The sequence below is a fragment of the Cervus elaphus genome, chromosome 5 (assembly GCF_910594005.1).
Source record: "Cervus elaphus chromosome 5, mCerEla1.1, whole genome shotgun sequence".
NCBI classification, from domain to species: domain Eukaryota; kingdom Metazoa; phylum Chordata; class Mammalia; order Artiodactyla; family Cervidae; genus Cervus; species Cervus elaphus.
The window spans coordinates 41,528,827-41,551,435 of record NC_057819.1 but is presented as its reverse complement, the minus strand read 5'-3'; the positions used below and the strand labels follow the sequence as shown (position 1 = coordinate 41,551,435).

The 22,609-nt window shown below is 36.4% G+C and overlaps 1 protein-coding gene across 6 annotated transcripts in view; it reads right to left on the bottom strand.

Annotated features, from left to right (window-relative positions):
* Window positions 1-22,609, bottom strand: part of LARP1B (La ribonucleoprotein 1B) — a 129,549-nt gene that overhangs the window by 45,961 nt on the left and 60,979 nt on the right. For 4 of the 6 annotated variants that reach the window (XM_043902391.1, XM_043902389.1, XM_043902392.1 and 1 more), the window contains exon 12: window positions 5,232-5,355. The exons of 1 other annotated variant lie outside the window; for it this stretch is intronic. In XM_043902391.1, coding sequence (XP_043758326.1) covers window positions 5,232-5,355 — 124 coding nt within the window. Of the gene's footprint in view, window positions 1-5,231; window positions 5,356-22,609 lie in introns of those variants that run through there. One more of the 6 variants, XR_006341116.1, reaches the window with a different exon arrangement.

Genomic DNA, 22,609 nt, shown 5'->3' with positions numbered 1-22,609 from the left:
GCCCATGGTATGGTATTAAGTAAAATGAGTAACATGAAGAGTGGCAGATATGATGCAATTAAAACTGCATATGGGAGAATATTTATTTTTTGGCAGTGGAAGATACTGATGATTGACCAGATCACTGTCTTTAAGAGGGCTCCATTTTCAAATGAATAACATGTATTTTTGTAGCTGTGAACCATATCCTCTATGCTTTTTTCCTTTTGAAAGTAGAGTGTTATATTTTTTCCTTTTGCGCAGAGCAACACATTAGCCCAGTTAACAATAAAAATTACTGATATTATCAGGGGATCAGAGTGTAATCTGTAGTTTATTCCAAGACTTTGCATATTTCTTTAATAGTTCTCATAGGATATAATCCAAGGTGCCAAACCAAACAAAGATGCTAACATGAAATCTTTATTTAAAATGTGGTCACTTCTAAGCAGACATTTCTCCAAAGAAGACATACATACGGCTAATAAACATGTGAAAAGCTGCTCAACACTGCTCAACATTAGAGAAATGCAAATCAAAACTACAATGAGGTATTGTCTCACACCAGTAAGAATGGCCATCATCAAAAAGTCTACAGACAATAAATGTTGGAGAGGGTGTGGAGAAAAGGAAACCCTCCTGCACTGTTGGTGGGAATGTAAATTGATACAACCACTATGGAGCACAGTATGGCGATTTCTTAAAAACGATGAATAAAACCACCACATGACCCAGCAATCCCACTCCTGGGCATATACCCTGAGGAAACCATTATTGAAAAAGACACATGTACCCCAATGTTCAGTGCAGCATTATTTACAATAGCTAGGACATGGAAGCAACCTAGATGTCCACTGACAGATGAATGAATAAAGAAGTTGTGGTACACATACACATAAGTGCATACTGGAATCTTATTCAGCTATAAAAAGGAACACGTTTGAGTCTGTTCTAATGAGGTGGATGAACCTAGAGCTTATTATACAGAGTGAAGTGAAAGAGAAAGACAAATATGGTATATTAATACATATATACAGAATCTAGAGTGGCATCACCGACTCAATGGACATGGGTTTGAGTAAACTCCGGGAGTTGGTGATGGACAGGGAGGCCTGGTGTGCTGTGATTCATGGGGTCGCAAAGAGTCGGACACGACTGAGGTACTGAACTGAACTGAACTGAGAAAGATGGTACTGATGATCCTACTGCAGAGCAGCAAAGGAGATACAGACACAAAGGACAGACTTTTGGACACAGTAGGGGAAGGAGAGGGTGGGATGATTTGAGAGAGTAGCATTGAAACACATGCATTACCATATGTAAAAATAGACAGCTGGTGGGAATTTGTCGTATGATGCAGAGAACCCAAAGTCAGCGCTCTGTGACAACCTGAGAGGGGTGGGATGGGGAAAAGGGTGGGAGGGAGGGGACAAGTGTATACCCATGGCTAGTTCATGTTGACATATGGCAGAGACTATCACAATATTGTAAAGTAACTATTATCCAATTAAAAATAAAACAAAAACGTGGTTACTTCTTTAACCATGAAAAAAATACACATGCTAACTCTGACTTAATCACTTGAAAAGACTCTGAGTCACTGAATTTTAAAACTGTATTGTATAGCATAGCATAATTTATTAAAAAGTTAAAAGTGGATCCCAGGAATTTAAATAAATAAATAAAATAAAATATACCTCATGGGACTTTAATTCTATGATGTAGGGAGGAGCATAAATTGTTAATTTTAATGTATTCAAATTAAACAACATGAAAAATCTTATAATTACTCTGAACACCCCTAGTGGAATACCCTAAGAACATTTTTAAAGTTTAAAAATATAAAGTTTTAAGTTCAAATTTTAAATGTTTAAAGAACTTTAAAACAAGTAAGTGTCTTTTGGCATTTACAGTAATATTATTGTTATTCTTAAATTATTATAGGATAAACAATTCTGTTACTGTGCACAAGAATATTTTTTTTCATGTAAGTAAAAAGTGGTACAAATATAAAATCTAATAAATTAAAACCTTTAATCTTAAATGTGAGCAAAAAATTATCAACATAAATTCATAATGTAATTTTTCTTAAAAAAATTTCCAAGCTCTTTCAATGGAAAAGGCCTAGAAACAATAAGCAACTCAATAGCAACTAGAATACTGACAAAGCTTAACATCAGGCCAGTTGGCAAATAAGGCAGTTAAGAATCCAACTGCATTATCACAAAACAAAGCAACAAAAGGTAGATAAAGTCAATAAACTGATAAACAGCAAACGTATCAATAAGATGAGAGTGTAATTCATCTAACATTATTTAAGAGATCATAGTGATATTTTAATCAAAGTATAGTTGACGCACATAAGTTGTAGATGTACAATATAGTGAGTCACAATTTTTGTAAAGATAATACTCCATTTATAATTAAAATAATATTGGCTATATTCCCCATATTATACACTATACCCTTGTAGCTTATATCACACATAATAGTTTGTACCTCTTAATCCCCTAACCTCATAATCTCCCCCATTACCTCTCCCCACTGGAAACCACTAGTTTGTTCTCTGTATCTGTGAGTCTGTTTCTTTTTTTGTTATAGTCACTAGTTTGTTGTATTTTTTAGATTCCACATATAAGAAATATCATAGAGTATCTGTCTTTGTCTGATTTATTTCATGTAGTATAATGCCCTCCAGGTCTAACCATGTTGCTGCAAATCGCAAAACTCTGTTCTTTTTTTATGGCTGAGTAGTCTGTCTATACGTACCATACCTTCTTTATTTATTCATCTGTTGATGGACACTTAGGTTGCTATAGATTTGTAGTATAGTCTTAATTAGGGATTCTGATTCTTCCAACTGTTATTCTTTCTCAAGACTGCTTTGAGTCTTGAGAAATAATCATTTGGTACCTTTCGTGCTTCCAATTTATTCTAGTTCTGTGACAAATGCCATTGGCATTTTTTTTGCGGGGTGGGGGGCTGCACTTGGTCTTCATTGCTGTGCATGGGCTTTCTCTAGTTGTGAAGAGTGGGGGCTAATACTCTCCAGTTGAGGTGTGTGGGCGTGTCATTGTGGTGGCTTCTTTTGTTGTGGAGCACTGACTGTAGGGTGCGAGGGCTTCAGGATCTGTGGCTCATGGGCTCAGAAGTTGCAGCTTGTGGGTTCCAGAGATCAGGCTCATTAGTTGTAGAGTAGTGGCTTAGTTACCCCATAGCATGTGGAGTCTTCCTGGACCAGGGATCAAACCCTGTGTCCCCTGCATTGGCAGGCAGATTCTTTACCACTAGAATACCACGGAAGTTTGTCATTGGTATTCTGATAGGGACTGCATTGAATCTGTTGATTGTCTTGGATAGTATGTTCACTTTAAAATATTAATTCTTCCAATCCGAGAACAAGGTATATCTCTCCATCTGTCTCTGTCATCTTCAATTTCTTTCATCAGTTTCTGACAGTTTTCCAAGTACAGGTTTTTCACCTCTGTAGGCAGGTTTATTCACAGGTATTTTATTATTTTTAATGTAATTGTAAATGGGATGGTTTCCTTAATTTCTCTTTCTGATAGTTTGTTGATAGTATGAAACTGATATCTATATATATATTAATTTTGTATCCTGCAACTCTACCAATTTGTTTATGAGCTCTAATAGTTTTGATCATAGTGATAATTTTTAAATAAAACAAAGAAACCAAAAAGACTCCTCATTGCTCACCAAAAAAGGATGTAGACAACCAGCTCATTACTTTGGAAACAGTAAACAAAAGCAAAGAATTAAGTATTTATTCCTTTTCCTGTTAGAACTCTAACTCAGGATAAACAGTCAATTAACAGAAATTCTCTTTACAGACGTAATCTACTAAATTAAGAAAGAATTATGAAAACAGAATTATCACTGTTTTGAAGCCCCATGTGAACCAAAAGCTACAGGCAATGATTGTCAATAGCTAACACCAACAAAAAGAGAGAATCAAGCATTATGTGCCTCATGGTGTAGTTTTCAAAACAATATATGACATATTCTTGCAGAAATGTGAGCCTCAGTCTGTTCAAGCCTCTGTATCAAAATCACAATTAAAGAAAATTTAGGACCAGAAAATGGCTAGATGAAACCATGAGGATGCAATCAGCAAAATCCAGAATGTGAGATACTATACAGGGCAAACTATCTAGTTTCTATAACAATAAAGTTCAAGGGGGAAAAAAAAAAAACAACAGTATGAACCTATATACTAAAAGAGACATATCAACATATTGCAATGTTTGGAACCATTATGTATCCTGATTTTTTTTTAAAGTGAGGAATGAGAAAATTTGAACACCAACTAGATATTTCATATTAAGGAATTTTACTAACAATTTTAGTATGATAATGGTACTGGGTTATTTATGTGTTAAAATAGATGTCCTTTTCTTTTTAATAACATATACAAACATACTTACAAATGAAAAAATATGAGTAATATGATTAGGAGTTTGCTTCAAAATAATTCAATGGGAGGTAAAGAGAATGAGTGGAGTCAAGATGAAATAAAATTGGCTACAAGATGATTAAGTAGCTAATGCATAGGTAGATAATGGGTACATGGGGTTTCATTATACAATTTGCTCTATTTTTGCATATGCCTGAAGTTTTCCAAATTAAATTTTTTCTTTAATCTGCCTTCCAGAAAAACTATAATAAAATCAGTTACACTTGCCTGAAAATGTCAGATTCAATTTATGAATCTCCGAAATGTATTTACATTTTCACACAAAGCTAAGGCCTTAAAGCAAAAGAATTATACTGATGGTATATTTTAAGAAATCAACAAGTCAGTGAAAAATTTTCCTTATATTGTGAAGAGAAGGATTCCCAGCAAACTTAAAATCAAGAAAGACACATAAAGAACCAACCAATTCAGCTTACTTTTTAAGTAAGCATTTGGGTTTGAGCATGATCTGGTAATATAATAGACAACTCCTGGTTCACCTTGTCATTGATTACCTGCCTGTTTACCAAGAGTAAGATGGGATTTCAACTATGTCCATTTACTACATGACTGTCTTACCAAATTTACAATCTGTATTTTTTTAAGTCTTTAAAATGTTCTTAAGTTCATCAAAGGATAAATAAAAGCTGAGTTTTAAAATTCTGGTCTTTTATCAGACACCTAAGTGTTTTCCACAAATAACAAAGCAGCAAACTTCAAAAACAATTTAGAACTGCTTTAATATTATTGACACTTACAGAAAAGCAGACTTACATACCTTGCCTGGACTGTGAAGCTGCTACAGGAACTTCTTGGTTTGGCTCAAAAGGAAGCTCAGGTGTTAGGTTTTCAAACTGCTCTTTACTAATGAGATTTAGCTTCTTAAAGTTCTCAACTTCTTGCTAAAGTAGAATGGAGGAATCTAATTACTAAACTGGCTAAGAGAGTAACCAACAGACAATAATTGATACCAATCTCAAAAAAATGAGTTTTAAAAACTGGAATTGATTGCAACAGAATAAAAAAAGATGTTCCAATAAAGAATCTAGCATTATACTTAAAAATAATTAATATTCAGAGTCTAAAGGTGCATCAAGAACCCTAAAATGTTATGAACATTTTATAATTAAAACATATTATAAGAACATACATTCTTATCATTAATTACTTATTGAGCATTGACACACAAGACCGTTAAGGTATTATAGAGGTTACAAAGTAATCTAATACACGTTCCCTATCCTTAAGGAATTTACCAGTTAGAGAGAAAGGAGTGTACAAATAAAAATAATATTAGACAGTATATGAAAAGTGTAATATTTGGTATAAGAATTGAGATCATAAGGGAGGCATCACAGAGGAGATGAGACAAAAGAAGCTCCTTAAATGAGAATTTAGAGAAAGGGAAAAGAATCCTAAATTAGGTACTATGAGCACAGATGAGAAGCTTGGAATAAACCGTCATTTATTAGAAGATAATTCAATAAATGAGAGAATTTATTTAGAACTAGTGGCAAAAAGGCCTAATAAATAAGTTGGAGAAAGCTAGTAGACCTTTAATACTAGTCCAAGAGGTTTCTACCTCATTTTCTGATAGAGGAAACATGTGATGAAAGATAAATCTACATGTATCTGAAGATTCATTTCCAAACCCCTTTTATAAGCTTAGCAGCAAGGATGCTGAGTAGGTCTAAGTTGTTAGCTCTAAGGAAGAATGGGCCCATCCATGTCCCTAGGCGCCCTTCTAATTTTTGTTAGATAATTACTTAATTTTCCCTGCTCTGAACTTCAAATACGCAAAACATTACAAAGGTAGAGGCCATTCTCTACTGGAAGGTTATTTGGTCATAGTGCATGAAGACTATCCAAACCTGGCCAAAGCCGCAGGGGGAGGGGGGAAAGAGTTTGAGGGACTGCTTATATTGCATTACATCTGGTTATTTTCCCCAATAAACCCTATATCATGTCTACATCACTCAGTGCTAAAATGTCCATAACCTTTTACAGCGTAACATCTAAAAAGAATGGACACAGGTAAAAGACAAAATTATTTGTCTGATGAATCAAATTAAACAACATCATTACAAAATAGTTGTGACATCTTGCTCTTAACAGCTAACCAAATCACCTTTTCCTTCTGTCTTCAGATATGAATAGCTACTTGCCAGTTCACACCATTTATGAGATCCAGTTAGCCTTTCAAAATAGAATCTATCTTTTTTCCACGAAAATGTCTGAAATGATTACTTCCCCCATGCCAAAATTACTTTCCCAAAAGTCTTCAAGAAACTCTTCAAGCTAATTCAGAGTCATTACTCTTCACTGGCTCTTATCTTGCTACAGAGCTTGCTATTAGCAACTGTCACTTCAGTGAACATTTATTGTATGCATGTGAACACTCACATGCCATAAATTAATAAAAACAGTTCTATTCTGATAGGAACACAAATTATATGTTTCTGTTTAGTTTTTAATTTTTAAAATTAACTAAGGTATAACACACCCAAATTTATATATACATATACACATTATTGAGGACATAAATCATAAGTTTATATCTCAATGAGGGGTCACAAGTGAATGAACCTGTGGGACCACCATTTGGGTAAAGATATAACTAAGTACCCTAGAAGTACCCTTCATGCACCTTCCTCTTACTACCCTCTTTCTTCCTAAAGATAACCAACACTCTGACTTTAATTCTATAGATTCATTTGCCTGTCTTTCAATTTTATAAAAAAGTAGTAACATATGGTTTCTTTTACACGAAAATATCTTTATGAGATTCATTATAGTTTGTGACTCTACACCAGAGATCAGCAAACTAAAGCCCCTAAAAGCCAAAGTTTGTTTTTGTTAAGTAGTTTTATTGGAACACAACCACACCTATTTGTTTACATACTGCATCTGGCTGGCTCCAGCGCTACAACCGCATGGTTAAATAGTTGCCATAGTCAATGTATGACACACCACGCCTGAAATATTTACTACATAGCTCTTCACAGAAAAAGCTTATCCATCCTTGCATAATCAAACCTGGTTTTTAAAAAATCCATTCTACTGCTGATGAGCATTCAGGTCCTTTTCAGACTATAGTCATTATAAAAAATGTTACCATAACTATGTTTTTACAGAACACTTACTTTGGTCGACAGACATATTTTTTCCCTCTTTAGAGAAAAATTCTTATAGGCATATAGTTGATCTACAATGTTGTATTACTTTCAGGTGTACAATAAGTGAATCAGTTATACATATACTCACTTTTTAAAGATTCTTTTCCCATTTAGATCATTACAGAGCATTGAGTAGAGTTTCCTATGCTATACAGCAGGTTATTATTAATTATCTGTTTTATATATAGTAGTCTGTACATGTCAGTCCCAATCTCCCAGTTTCTCTCTCCCCCTGCCCTATCCCCTGGTAACCATAAGTTTGTTTTCTATATCTGGGACTCTTAAAATACAGCTTGCTTTCTTTTCTCTCTCTCTCTCTCTTCTTTTTGGCTGCATAACATGGCATGCAAGATCTTAAGTTTCCAGATCAGGGATTAAATCCACGCCTCCTGCAGCAGAAGTGTGGAGTCTTAACCACTGGACCACCAGGTTAGTCTCTTTCTCTCCTTTTCTTTTCAACTGAAGTATAATTGACATTTATTTTGTGATTGTGACAGCTGGACCATAAAGAAGGCAGAGCACCAAAGAACTGATGCCTTCGAACTGTGGTGCTGGAGAAGACTCCTGAGAGTCCCCTGGGCTGCAAGGAGATCAAAACAGTCAATTTTAAGGTAAACCTACGCTGAATACTCATTAGAAGGACTGATGCTAACGCTGAAGCTCCAGTATTTTGGTCACCTGATGCAAATGACCAACTCATTGGAAAAGTCCCTGATGCTGGGAATGACTGAGGCCAGAAAGAGAAGAGGGCATCAGAGGATGAGATAGCTGGATGGCATCACTGATGCAATGGACATGAAGTTGGGCAAACTTTGGAAGATGGTGGATAGGGAGGTCTGGCATTCTACAGTCCATGGGGTTGCAAAGAGTCAGACACAACTGGTTGTCAACACAATTATTGTTGTTGTTCAGTCACCACAACTGGGTGACTGAACAACAACAATAATTGATATATAACATTCTGTTATGAGGGCTATCCCCAGGGGCTCAACAGTAAAGAATCTGCCTGCAATGCAAGAGACTTGCAGGATATGCCAGTTCCATTCCTGGGTCGGGAAGATCCCCTGGAGTAGGAAATGGCAACCCACTCTAGTATTCTTGCCTGGAGAATCCCATGGACAGAGGGGCCTGGTGGGCTAGAGTCCATGGGGTTACAAAAAGTCGGACACAACTAAGCAACTAAACAACAGCAAGAACAATTCTATGTGATAGGGGTACAACATAGTGGTGCACAATTTTTAAAGGTTATATTCCATTTATAGTTATTATAAAACATTGGTTATATTCCTTGGGTATGTACAACATATCCTTATATCCTTATCCTATACTCAACAGTTTGTACTTCTTACTAACCCACCTCTATATTGCCAATCCCTCCTTTCCTCTAGTGCTGGTAACCACTAGTTCATTCTCTATATCTGTAAGAATGTTTCTTTTTTGTTATATTCTCTAGTTCGCTGTGTTTTTTAGATTCCACATATAAATGAGATCATACTTCCTCTGACTTACTTCGTTCAGCATAATTCTAAGTCCATCCACATTGCCGCGAATGGCAAAATTTTGTTCTTTTTGTGGCTGAATAGTATTCCACTGTGTCTGTGTGTGCACATAAACACATAAATACATACACCACATCTTCTTTATCCATTCATCTGTTGATGCACATTTTGGATGCTTCCATATTTTCGCAGTTGTAAATATTGCTGCTATGAACATTGGGGTGTGTGTATCTTGTTAAATTAAGTGTTTTTGTTGTTTTCTCAGATATACACCCAGGACTGGAACTGTTGGGTCACATGGTACTTCTACTTTTAGATTTTTGAGAAACCTCCATACTGCTTTCCACAGTGACTGCACCAATCTACATTCCAACCAACAGCGTAGGAGGATTCCCTTTTCTCCATACCCTCGCCAACATTTGTTATTTGTGTTCTTTTGGATAAGAGTCATTTTGACAGATATGAGGTGATATCCCATTGTGGTTTTGATTTGCATTCCCCTGATGATTAATCATGCTGAGCATCTTTTCATGTGCCTGTTGGCCACCTCTTCTCTTGGGAAAAATGTCTATTCAGTTCTTTGACCCATTTTTTAATCTTTTTTTTTGTTTGTTTTTGATATTGAGTTTTATGAGCTGTTTATACATGCTGGATATTAACCCTTTACTGGTCATATAATTTGCAAATTCTCTCTCTCAGTCATTAGAGAGGTTGTCATTTCCTTTTGCTGATGATTTCCTTTGCTGTGCAAAATTTTTTTAAGTTTAATTAGGTTCCATTTGTTTATTTTTTGCTTTTATTCCATTTACTTTAGGAGACAGACCCCCCCCAAAAAAATTCCTGTGATTTATGACAGCAGACATGGCATACCTTTTTACTGAGTATTTACTAGGAATTGCTGAATTAGGTGGTGCACTTCAACTTTAGTAGAAATTGGCAAATATGTTTTCATAGTGGTTGTGCCCTATTTATATTCCAACTAGCAATATATAAGTTCATATTGCTCTATATCCTCATCAACCCTTTGGATTGTCAGTTTTTAAAAATTTAGTCCTTTGAAAATGATGAAACTATGGATATAAACATTCTGAATGGACCTCAAGGGCATTATTATTGAAAAAAAATGTCAGTCTCAAAGGGTAACATGCTATAAGATTCCATTTATATAACATTCTCAAAATGACAACATTGCAGAGATAAAGAACAGATTAGTGGCTACCAAGGATTAGGAATAGCAGAAGGGAGGCAGATGGGTGTAAATTTAATAGCAGAAGGAACATAACTGGCTATTAATGAATATTTGTTGAAAAAAAATAAATGCTATCCCTTTGGTTCAGCTCTTCATTTCATCCCTGGATTACAATTAATGAGTCGTAATTCATCCTCTGCCCTCCCCTACTCTGACCTAAGCTAATGCCTCTGGGAGATTAAAACCTTATTAAACCATATTTTGATCATACTACTTTTCTTTATAAGAAGTGCAATCACTCCTTATTCTAAATTTCTACATAGCTTTTAAGACACTTCACAATCTGCTCCCAAACCCATTTACCCAAACAATCTTTGGCTTCAGTACATTAAAACAGTATTGATATTTAACTTATAGAAATTTGATTTTACTTGTTCAACAACAAATACTTTTTTCAAGTTATTTTTTAATGCAACAACCATTCTACTCAAAGAACATATGCATGCACTGGAGAACTTAAGCCCTAAAATGTTACCTCACATAAAGAAAAACACAACAAAAGGGTATATATATTTTAATAATGTCTTGACCATGAAAAGATAGGGTCCAGGGAATCCCCTGGTGGTTCAGTGGTTAGGATTCTGCACTTCCATTGCTGGAAGCCCTGGTTGGATCCTTGGTTGGGGACATATTACAAGCCATGCAGTACAGCCAAAAAAAGGATTAAAAGGTAAAGTGTCCATTCAAACAAGTACAGTTTCACTGAGCACCATCATCATGTTTTTTTTAAAAAAGTTGACAGCCACAGAGAAACACTAACTAAATCTAAAAAGCAGCTCTTAGGAAAAAGATGACCATGAACAGAAAGAGCCACCAAGTTAGAATCTTCATAAATTTGCTCAGGTGCTTCCAACAGTGAAACACTTGAGTATTTTATAAATATGATCCTGCTACATTATCATACACATAGTAAGTTTACATATGCATATTATGATATGAGGTTGTGCTTAAAACCATATACATACTTTACGACTGGTTAAAGGGAATTTTAAGGGTATTTTGGCCATACTCAATTTTCACCTTAAAAAGGACTATAGAACCAACTCCCAAATAATTTTTGACTTCACTGCATTAGAGAAGACACAGTTATGTCTTCTTAGGCCAATCAATGTTGAGCAACTTTTCTTTACTCAAGAAAGTCATTTAAAAATTACAAACTATATTTTTCATAAATTTTCTTTTATCACGATCTTAAAAAGTACATCTGTGTTATACATCACTGCAATTCCATCAACGAAGGAATAGGTCAGAATTTTATATGTAGAATTTTATAAACTACGTATTACATTGCAATAGCTAACTTTAACATTATCTTTGAAGGAGATACTTTAGAAACTGATTTGCTTTTCATTTATTGACATATATTTTAGTGTTCTTGGTCATTCTTCAATCCACTTTTTTAAAACACAAGATTTTAATCATCACTGTTCTTAGCAATAATCACAAGGTTTTAACATTTTCTTAAGAGATAGTTCACCCATTTCCAGCACCAGTGGCTACCTTTCCCAGCTGGACTACCTAATCTGTTTTGATTTTGTACATTTCCAAATACTGCCTAAAAACCAAGACTAAGTTCTTGCCTGCATCAAGGGGTGAAAAGTTTAACAGAAGTTATAAAGGGGCAAAATTCAACCACTGTTTTAGCAGTTGTAAAAACATTTCTCTGCCACAGAAACCTGAAAAGGAAATCAAGCAGAGTTCCAGGAAAAGGCAAGATATGAGTCACTTGCAGGGCTGACTAGTCCACACCTTAAACTGAACATACAAAAGAGGTTCCTAGTCCAAGTTCAACAAACAGGAAACATAAAGGACCTTGGGCCTGTAAATGCCATGACAGCAGGGACTTTTTATTTAACTTAACACTGTCTACAAATGCCTACCACTATACTTGACACCTCACAGGCACTCAGATATCTGTAATGAGTGAACAAATGAATGGATGATTGAATGAAAAACAAGACAGAAACTGAAGTCAAGAAGAATGTGTTTCACAGACTTAGGGAATAAACTAGTTGCTAGGGGGGAAGGACGGGGGAAGGGATAGTTAGGGAGTTTGGGATGGGCATCTACACACTGCTATATTTAAAATGGATAACCAACAGGGACCTACTGCATAGCACAAAGAACTGTGCCCAATGCTATGTGGCAGCTTGCGTGAGAGGGGAGCCTGGGGAAGAAAGGATACATGTATGACGGAGTCCTTTTGCTGTCCACCTGAAACTATCACAATACTTTAATCAACTATACTCCAATAAAAAGTTTAAAAAAAAGTATACTGTATGGTAACATTTAGATAAAGTTCAAAACCAGGCCAAAGGGGGAAAAAAAAAAGATGGCTGTAACAATTTAATCTAGCACCAACTGTAGTATCTCAGTTCCTATTGCACCATTCTTTACAAAGACTGAATTCTGTCAGACTAACTTTATGATGTAAGAGTTATATCTTTTGCTTCTTCATATGATAGAGGAGCTCATATAAGCCTATTTCTCCCAATGAAAATAACTGAAAACTGATATAAGACTCCCTAAGACATATCAAAAAATTGCTGCAGTGAAACTGAGCTAAAGACATATATTAAAGGCCAACAGTGTTGGAAGTGGAGAAAGGAATAGCAACCCACTCTAGTATTCTTGCCTGGAGAATCCCAGGGACAGATGAGTCTGGTGGGCTGCTGTCTGGTGGGGTCGCACAGAGCCGGACATGACTGATGCGACTTAGCAGCAGCAGCAGCAACAGTGTTGGAAGATGATGACACATAGACCCAATTGAGAATGGAGACCCCTTGTTAACCACTCATCAATACCCAAGGGATCCAGCTGAGATACACTTTAAAATTAGGCCATGCTATACAGTAAGGCCCACACCCTATAATAAGACTTACTCTAGATTCTCTAGCCCAGTACTCTTGCCTGGAAAATACCATGGATGGAGGAGCCTGGTAGGCTGCAGTCCATGGGGTCGCTAGGAGTCGGACACGATAGAGTGACTTCACTTTTCCTTTTCACTTTCATGCATTGGAGAAGGAAATGACAACCCACTCCAGTATTCTTGCCTGGAGAATCCCAGGGACAGGGGAGCCTGGTGGGCTGCCGTCTATGGGGTCGGACATGACTGAAGTGACTTAGCAGCAGCAGCAGCAGATTCTCTAGCACAGGTGTAACCCAATACTCAACAAGATGTTGACGGGGCACAGAGTTTAGAGGTTAAATTCTATCAAGTTAGAGGTTTTTCACAGATCTGATCTAACAAAGAGTAAAATCAAGCCAACAAAATTTAAGTTGGACAGCCAATAAGACGAAAGAATCAACATTCCTCAGAGAAAGATGACAATGTATAATCTCTACGGTATAAACAGATAATATCTATAATGTCTAGTAGAAAGACATTTCTCATTTACTATCTAAAATGTAAAAAGAAACAGGCAATTGTAACACACAGTCAAGAAAATAACAGTCAATAGAAATTGTCTTCCAGATATTTCAAATGTTGGATTTTACAATAGGGACTTAGCTACTATAGTTATGTTTGAGGCACAAAAGGAAAAGATGATCTTAATGAGTGATGAGATAGGGAATTCCACCTAAAAAAGTAAGACTACAACAAAAATGAAGCAGGGCAAAGGCTAATAGAGTTTTGCCAAGAGAACGCACTGGTCATAGCAACGCCCTCTTCCAACAACACAAGAGAAGACTCTACACATGGACATCACCAGATGGTCAACACCAAAATCAGATTGATTATATTCTTTGCAGCCAAAGATGGAGAAGTGCTATACAGTCAGCAAAAACAAGACTGGGAGCTGACTGTGGCACAGACCATGAACTCCTTATTGCCAAATTCAGACTTAAATTGAAGAAAGTAGGGAAAACCACTAGGCCATTCAAGTATGACCTAAATCAAATCCCTTATGATTATGCAGTGGAAGTGAAAATAGATTCAAGGGATTAGATCTGTTAGACAGACTACCTGAAGAGCTATGAATGGAGGTTCATTACACAGTACAGGAGACAGGGAAAAAGACCATCCCCGAGGAAAAAAAAATGCAAAATGTTTGTCTGAGGAGGCCATACAAATAGCTGCAAATAGAAGAGAAGTGAAAAGGCAAAGGAGAAAAGGAAAAATATACCCATCTGAATGTAATTCTTTGTAATAGCAAGGAGAGATAGGAAAGTCTTTCTCAGTGATCAATGCAAAGAAATAGAGGAAAACAATAGAATGGGAAAGACTAGAGATCTCTACAAGAAAATCAGAGATACCAAGGTAACATTTCATGCAAAGATGGGCACAATAAAGGACAGAAATGGTATAGACCTGACAGAAGCAGAAGATATTAAGAAGAGGTGGCAAGAATACACAAAAGAACTATACAAAAAAGATCTTCACGACCAGATGATCACGATGGTGTAATCACTTAGAGCCAGACATCCTAGAACGCAAAGTCAGGTGGGCCTTAGGAAGCATCATTACAAACAAAGCTAGTGGAAGTGATGGAATTCCAGTTGAGATATTTCAAATCCTAAAAGATGATACTGTGAAAGTGCCGCACTCAATATGCCAGCAAATTTGGAAAACTCAGCAGTGGCCACAGGACTGGAAAAGATCAGTTTTCATTCCAATCCCAAAGAAAGGCAATGCCAAAGAATGTTCAAACTACCAGACAATTGTACTCATCTCACATGCTAGCAAAGTAATGCTCAAAATTCTCCAAGCCAGGCATCAACAGTACGTGAACCATGAACTTCCAGATGTTCAAGCTGGTTTTAGAAAAGGCAGATGAACCAAAGATCAAATTGCCAACATCTGTTGGATCATCAAAAAAGCAAGAGACTCCAAGAAAAATATCTATTTCTGCTTATTGACTATGCCAAAGCCTTTGACTGTGCGGACCACAACAAACTGTGGAAAATTCTGGAAGAGATGGGAATACCAGACCATCTGACCTGCCTCCTGAGAAATCTGTATGCAGATTAGGAAGCAACAGTTAGAACTGGACATGGAAAAACAGACTGGTTCCAGATCAGGAAAGGAGTACATATAGGCTGTATATTGTCACCGTGCTTATTTAACTTATATGCAGAGTACATCATGAGAAACGCTGAACTGGATGAAGGACAAGCTGGAATCAAGATTGCTGGGAGAAAGATCAATAACCTCAGATATGCAGATGACACCACTCTTATGGCAGAAAGTGAAAAAGAACTAAAGAGCCTCTCAATGAAAGTGAAAGAGGAGAGTGAAAAAGTTGACTTAAAATTCAACATTCAGAAAACTAAGATCATGGCATCTGGTCCCATCACTTCATGGCATATAGATGGGGAAACAGTGGAAATAGTGTCAGACTTTATTTTTTTTGGCTCCAAAATCACTGCAGATGGTGACTGCAGTCATGAAATTAAAAGATGCTTGCTCCTTGGAAGAAAAGTTATGACCAACCTACACAGCATGTTAAAAAACAGAGACATTACTTTGCCAACAAAGGTCTGTCTAGTACAATCTATGGTTTTTCCAGTAGTCATGTATGAATGTGAGAGTTGGACTGTAAAGAAAGCTGAGCACCAAAGAATTGATACTTTTGAACTATGGTGCTGGAGAAGACTCTTGAGAGTCCCTTGGACTGCAAGGAGATACAACCAGTCCATCCCTAAAGGAAATCAGTCCTGACTATTCATTGGAAGGACTGATGTTGAAGCTGAAACTCCAATACTTTGGCCACCTGATGCAAAGAGCTGGCTTGAGGGAAAAGACCCTGATGCTGGGAAAGATTGAAGGCAAGAGGAGAAGGGGAAGACAGAGGATGAGATGGTTGGATGGCATCACTGACTCAGGGGACATGAGTTTGCGTAGACTCTAGGATTTGGCGATGGACAGAGAGGCCCGGCCTACTGTAGTCCTTGGGGTTGCAAAGAGTCGGACAGGACTAAGCGACTGAAATGAACTGACAACAAAATATAAACTATATAACTGAAAACTTTGTGCTTGAATGTGCTTAAGAATAGAACAAAGATGGCATTAATTAAAATGAAGACAGATTTGTAGAACAATTTAACCTATAAAACAGACAAAATATATGTAAGAAAACAGGAAAAAAACTTCAGGAGTCTGTGAAACTACTGAATGGTGTAACATACATGTAATAAAAATTCCCAAATAAAAACAGTAAGATTAAAAGTACAAAGTAACAACAACTGAAATTTCCCCAGTTTTGAAGAAAAGCATCAAATATTAGTCCACGAATTTCAGTTATCCTGAAATTGGATAAATTCAAAGAAAATCACTCTGAAACACATCACAGAAAAACTGCTGAAATATAAGTATTAAAGGAGAAATCTCGAAAGTAGCCAGGGACAGAGGATGAGGGGAGGACAGATTAAGAAATATACTAGAACAACAATACAAATAACATTTGACTTCTTATTAGAAACTGTATAGTACAGAAGACAATGGAATATCATCTTTAAAATGCCAAAACAAAAGACTGTCAATCCAGATTCTATATCTAATGAAGACATTAAAAAATTAGAATCAAATAAAGACATTATCAGTAAATGAAAGTTGAGATGTATTATTGTCAGATGTATACTACAAGAAATGCTAAAAAATGTTCTTCAGGTAGAAAGAGAAATCATATAGAAACTAGAAAAATAAAAGGAAACAGAAAGAGTAAATATAAAAGACTATGATTTTCTTTTCACAATTTGCTTAAAAGACAACTATTAAAGCAACAGTATAATACTTTTAAATGGGATTTAGAATAAATGTAAAAGGATATGACAACACTAGCACAAAGGCAGTAGAATCATATTTTTGTAATTACAAACTATATTTATAAGCCAAGAAGTACTAAATGTCAAATGAGAAGTGAAAAGTGTGAAGTGATATAATAATGTCTCTAAATAGATCTTGAAAAGTTAAAGAAAGAAAGAGAAGTCGCTCAGCCGTGTCCAACTCTTTGTGACCCCAGGGACTGGCCTACCATGCTCCTTCATCCATGGAATTTTCCAGGCAAGAGCACTGGAATGGGTTGCCATTTCCTTCTCTAGGGGATCTTCCCAACCCAGTGATCAAACCCAGCTCTCCCACATTGCAGGCAGACACTTTACTGTCTGAGCCACCAGGGAAGCTAAGTTAAGGAGGCATATTATTAGCACTAGAGTAATCAGTAAAAAATAATATTTAAAGAAGCATAATGAAGAAGCCAAAAGAAAATAAAACGTAATATTACAAAATGTTTGATTAGCTCACAGAGGTCACAAAAGAAGTTAAAAGGAAATAAAAATATTAAACCTAATAAGACCCAATTATATGATGTCTACAAGAAACCCTCCTTTAAAATAAAGGCACTAATCGAGGAATTCGCTGGTGATCCAGTGGCTAGGACTCGGCACTTTCACTGCCAGGGCCCAGGTTTGATCCTTGGCTGGGGAACTGCAAGACACCTGCTGTGGCAAAATAAATGATTGAATAAAAATAAAGGCACTAATAGGTTGAAAGTGAAAAGATGAAAGAAAGCTGGTAACTTTGGCTTCAACATCAGCTTCAGGATACAGTATTACAAGAAATTAAGAGGCGTATTTCAAAATGATTAATCAATTCATCAATAACACATAACAATATATGCATATTGTATCTCATAACAGATGTACATACATACATCATATACATGAACGTGAAAGTGTTGGTTGCTCAGTCGTGTCCAACTCTTTGCAGCCTCATGGACTGCAGCCCACAAGGCTCTTCTGTCCATGGAATTCTCCAGGCAAGAATATTGGAGTGGGTTGCCATTCCCTTCTCCAGGGGATCTTCCCAACCCAGGGATCAAACCTGGGTCTCCTGCACTACAGGCAGATTTTTAACCATCTGAGCCACCAGGGAAGTTCCCTGCATCATATGCATATATGTATTTCATAATAGAACTATAAAATTTATGTAGCAAAAACTGACAGCTCTAAAGGAAGAAATAAATAAATTTCAAGCATAACTAAAGATTTTAATATCCTTTCAGTAATTTATACAAGAAAAAAACAAAACATCTACAGGATATATAAGATTTGAACAGCCCTATCAGATAACAACCAGGCATAATTGATATTTATATATTACACCTAAAACCTGCAGATTATAAATTATTTCCAAGTATACATAAATTTCTACCAAGATAAACCATATGCTGGGCCATAAAATAAGTCTCAATAAATTTTAAAAGACTGAAATCTAAACAAAACATTTTCTGATCTTAAAGGAATTAATAAAAGTCAATAAATGAAAGGATCTCAAAAATCCCCAACACTGAATTGTATCTTTAAAAATGGTAAGACGATTATTGGTATTTTACCACATTAAAAAAAAATAATTTAATCCCCCAGATACTTAGTGTGAGGTAGTTAGAATAGGAAACAGGAGTCCAAAATGGTGGTGGCTAAAAGACAAGGAAGGGAAGAGCCTGCAAAAATAGAACAAAGGAAGGTCAAAGCAAGGTCTGAGGACAGGAGTGAGGACCTCAGGTAGAACAAACAGCACTCCTGGCTAGCCCAATTGACATAGGGCAGGCCCAGGGGGGAGGAAAAACATAAAAAGAGGAGCCAAACGGCTCTCTCTTCTCTTCGCGTCTTTGGGTCGGCATTCCCTGACACCTCAAGGATGTAATTTCCTGCTATTTTCTAAATAAAACTGAGCTGTAACACGGAGCTGTAACACTGATCTGTCTAAGAGCTATAACACGGTCTGTCCGAGACCCAAGAGCTATAACACAGTCTGTCCAAGAGCTGTGACACGCTGAGGGCTTTAATGTCCGTCAGTTCAAATCTTTGTTTTGACGAGACAGAACTGAGATTACACTTGCCTGACACTTAGAAATCTTTAAAACATACTTCTAAGGAATCTATGAGTCAAAGAAGAAACCACATGGGAAATTATAAAATATTTCAAACTGAATAATAAAAACACAACACATCAAAATTTGTCAGATGCAGTTAAAGCAGTGCTTAAAGAGAATTTTATAGCTTTAAATGTCTGGAAAGGAAAAAGAAGAAAGGTTAACTAATGGACAATATGTTTCTACCTTAGGAAGCTAGAAGAAAAAGATCAAATTATATCCAAAGTAAATATTAAGAGTAGAAATCAGTGATACAGAAAGGAAAACAATGAGCACATAAAACAATATTGTGAGTATGAAACAATTCTCATTGTGGTTTTAATTTACAACTTTCTAATTAATGATGAGGTTAAACATTTTTTAAATTTTTCTGTCAGTCACTGGGATTTCCTCTTTTGTAAAACCCTATCTAAGCATTTTTTAATAGGGCTCTCTGTCTTTGCCTATTGAGTCATAAGAATTCTCTATACATTCTAAATAATCATTTTTGGCTGTATATATTCCAAAATATATATTCTCAACTTGTAAATTATTTTTACATCCCATATGGTATACTTTAATAAATACACTTATTTTTAATGATATAAAGTGCATCAACAACTTTAGGTTTATATATTTATGGGAAAAAGCCTTCCCTGCACTCCCATCATTGAAATATTTTTCTCAGAAAAGTTTTATTGTTTTGTCTTTCACATTTAGGTTTCTCCTCCACTTAAAGTTTAAGCAAATACAGTTTGAGGCATAGGTAAAATTTCTTTTTTTCCCAATAAGAGTATATTTTTGACTCAGCATCATTATTTAGTGCATTCTTTCCTATTTGGTCTACAATACAGCCACCTGTGACATATATCTCGTTTCTATATATGAGTAAATTCTTGGTTCCCTGTTCTCTCAGATTATTTACATATGCATAACCTATACGTCCAGAGAAGGCAATGGCACCCCACTCCAGTACTCTTGCCTGGAAAATCCCACGGACGGAGGAGACTGGTAGGCTGCAGTCCATGGGGTCGCTAAGAGTTGGACACGACTGAGAGACTTCACTTTCACTTTCATGCATTGGAGAAGGAAATGGCAACCCACTCCAGTGTTCTTGCTTGGGGAATCCCAGGGATGGGGGAGCCTGGTGGGCTGCCACCTATGGGGTCGCACAGAGTCGGGCACGACTGAAGAGACTTAGCAGCAGCAGCAGCAGTAGCAACCTATACTTCATTGTTTTAATTATTTAAAAAATATTTATTATTATTTTGTAAAAAAACCTTGATATCTGGTAAAGCAAGACAATCGTGTGCTTTTTCTTTTGAAAGTGTCTTTGCGACTGTAAGCTTTTTGCATTTCTATATAAATTTTGGAATCAGCTCCTCCAATAAAGAGGGAGAGAGGGGAAAAACATTAGGAATTGCAAAAAAATTTACAGGTCAAGATGTTGAAGACTGTCTTTACAATAGTAACTGTCTTTACAATAGCAACTCTTGCAGTCTATAAAGACAGCATCTCTATTTAGATTGTTTAATAATTTATAATGTTCTCCCAAGGATCTTGTACATTTTTTGTTATGACCGAGTCCTAGTTCCTTCATATTTCTTTCATTATCCATCTTTGGCTGTGCTGGGTCTTTGTGGCTGTGCAGGATTTTCTCCAGTTGCAGCGAGTGGGGGCTATTCCCTAGTTTTGGTGCCCAGGCCTCTCTTTGCGGTGGTTTATCTTGTTGCACAGCACAGGCTCTAGGGCACAAGACTTCAACAGTTGCAGCACGAGAGCTCAGCAGTTGTAGCTCCAGGGCATTAAAGCACAGGCTCAACATTTGCGGCACATGGGCTTAGCTGTTTCATGGCATGTGGGATCTTCCTGGATTAGGGATCAAACCCAAGTCTCCTACACTGGCAGAAGGATTCTTTAACACTGAGCCTCCAGGGAAGCCCTCCTTCATATTTCTTCCTTCATATTTCTTAACGCTATTATAAAATACTAGCATTTGTTAAAGTTTCATTATAAAATTTAATTTTGCTGGAAGAAATGCAAAAAGATTTTTAGATACTGATTTTTGTATCCAGCAACAAATATCTACAGTCTAATAATAATTCTAATAATTCATTTAATTTCCAAGGTTTTCCAAATAACTATTAATTTCATCTTATTCTTTAAATAAATGCTTTCAAATTTTTAACATTATGTATGATGATAAATTCAGGTTCCTTGGCAGATATTTTTATTCACATTACAGAAATTTACATCTATTTTGCAATTTCATTTTTCTAAATCATAAATAAATATTAGCTTATCAAATGTTATTGCTACATGCATTGTTTATATTTTTCTCTTCTGACCTATAAATTGGTTTCCTAACATTTCCTAAAATAAGCCTCACATTCCTGCAAAGTTCGACTTATTAAATTCATATTTCATGATTTCTAGAAATTTCTTAGCCCTATAACCATTATGGCAGAAAGTGAAGAATAACTAAAGAGCCTCTTGATGAAAGTGAAAGAGGACAGTGAAAAAGTTGGCTTAATCAACATTCAGAAAACTAAGGTCATGGCATCCGGTCCCATCACTTCAAGGCAAATAGATGGGGAGTGGAAACAGTGGCTGACTTTATTTTTCTGGGCTCCAAAATCACTGCAGATGGTGATTGCAGCCATGAAATTAAAAGACGCTTACTCCTTGGAAGGAAAGTTATGACCAACCTACACAGCATGTTAAAAAGCAGACATTACTTTGTCAACAAGGTCTGTCTAGTCAAGGCTATGGTTTTTCCAGTGGTCATGTATGGATGTGAGAGTTGGACTATAAAGAAAGCTGAGTGTCAAAGAATTGATGTTTTTGAATTGTGGTGTTGGAGAAGACTTTTGAGAGACCCTTGGACTGCAAGGAGATCCAACCAGTCCATCCTAAAGGAGATCAGTCCTGGGTGTTCATTGGAAGGACTGATGTTGAAGCTGAAACTCCAATACTTTGGCCACCTGATGCGAAGAGCTAACTCATTTGAAAAGACCCTGATGCTGGGAAAGATTGAGGGCAGGAGGAGAAGGGGATGACAGAGGATGAGATGGTTGGATGGCATCACCGACTCAATGGACATGGGTTTGGGTGGACTCCGGGAGTTGGTGATGGACAGGGAGGCCTGTCCATGTGGTTCATGGGGTCACAAAGAGTCAGTCACGACTGAGCGACTGAACTGATCTCTTCATGTATTGCCTCTGCCCATTCTTTCCCTGCTTTTTCTGGAACTCTAATTATATCTGTACATTCTAACACCATTTCCTGAACCTCTTTCATATATTCCCTTTCACTCTGTGCTTTATCCTGGGTAATTTCTACTGACCTCTCTTTCAATTCACAAATCCTCAGTGTCTCAT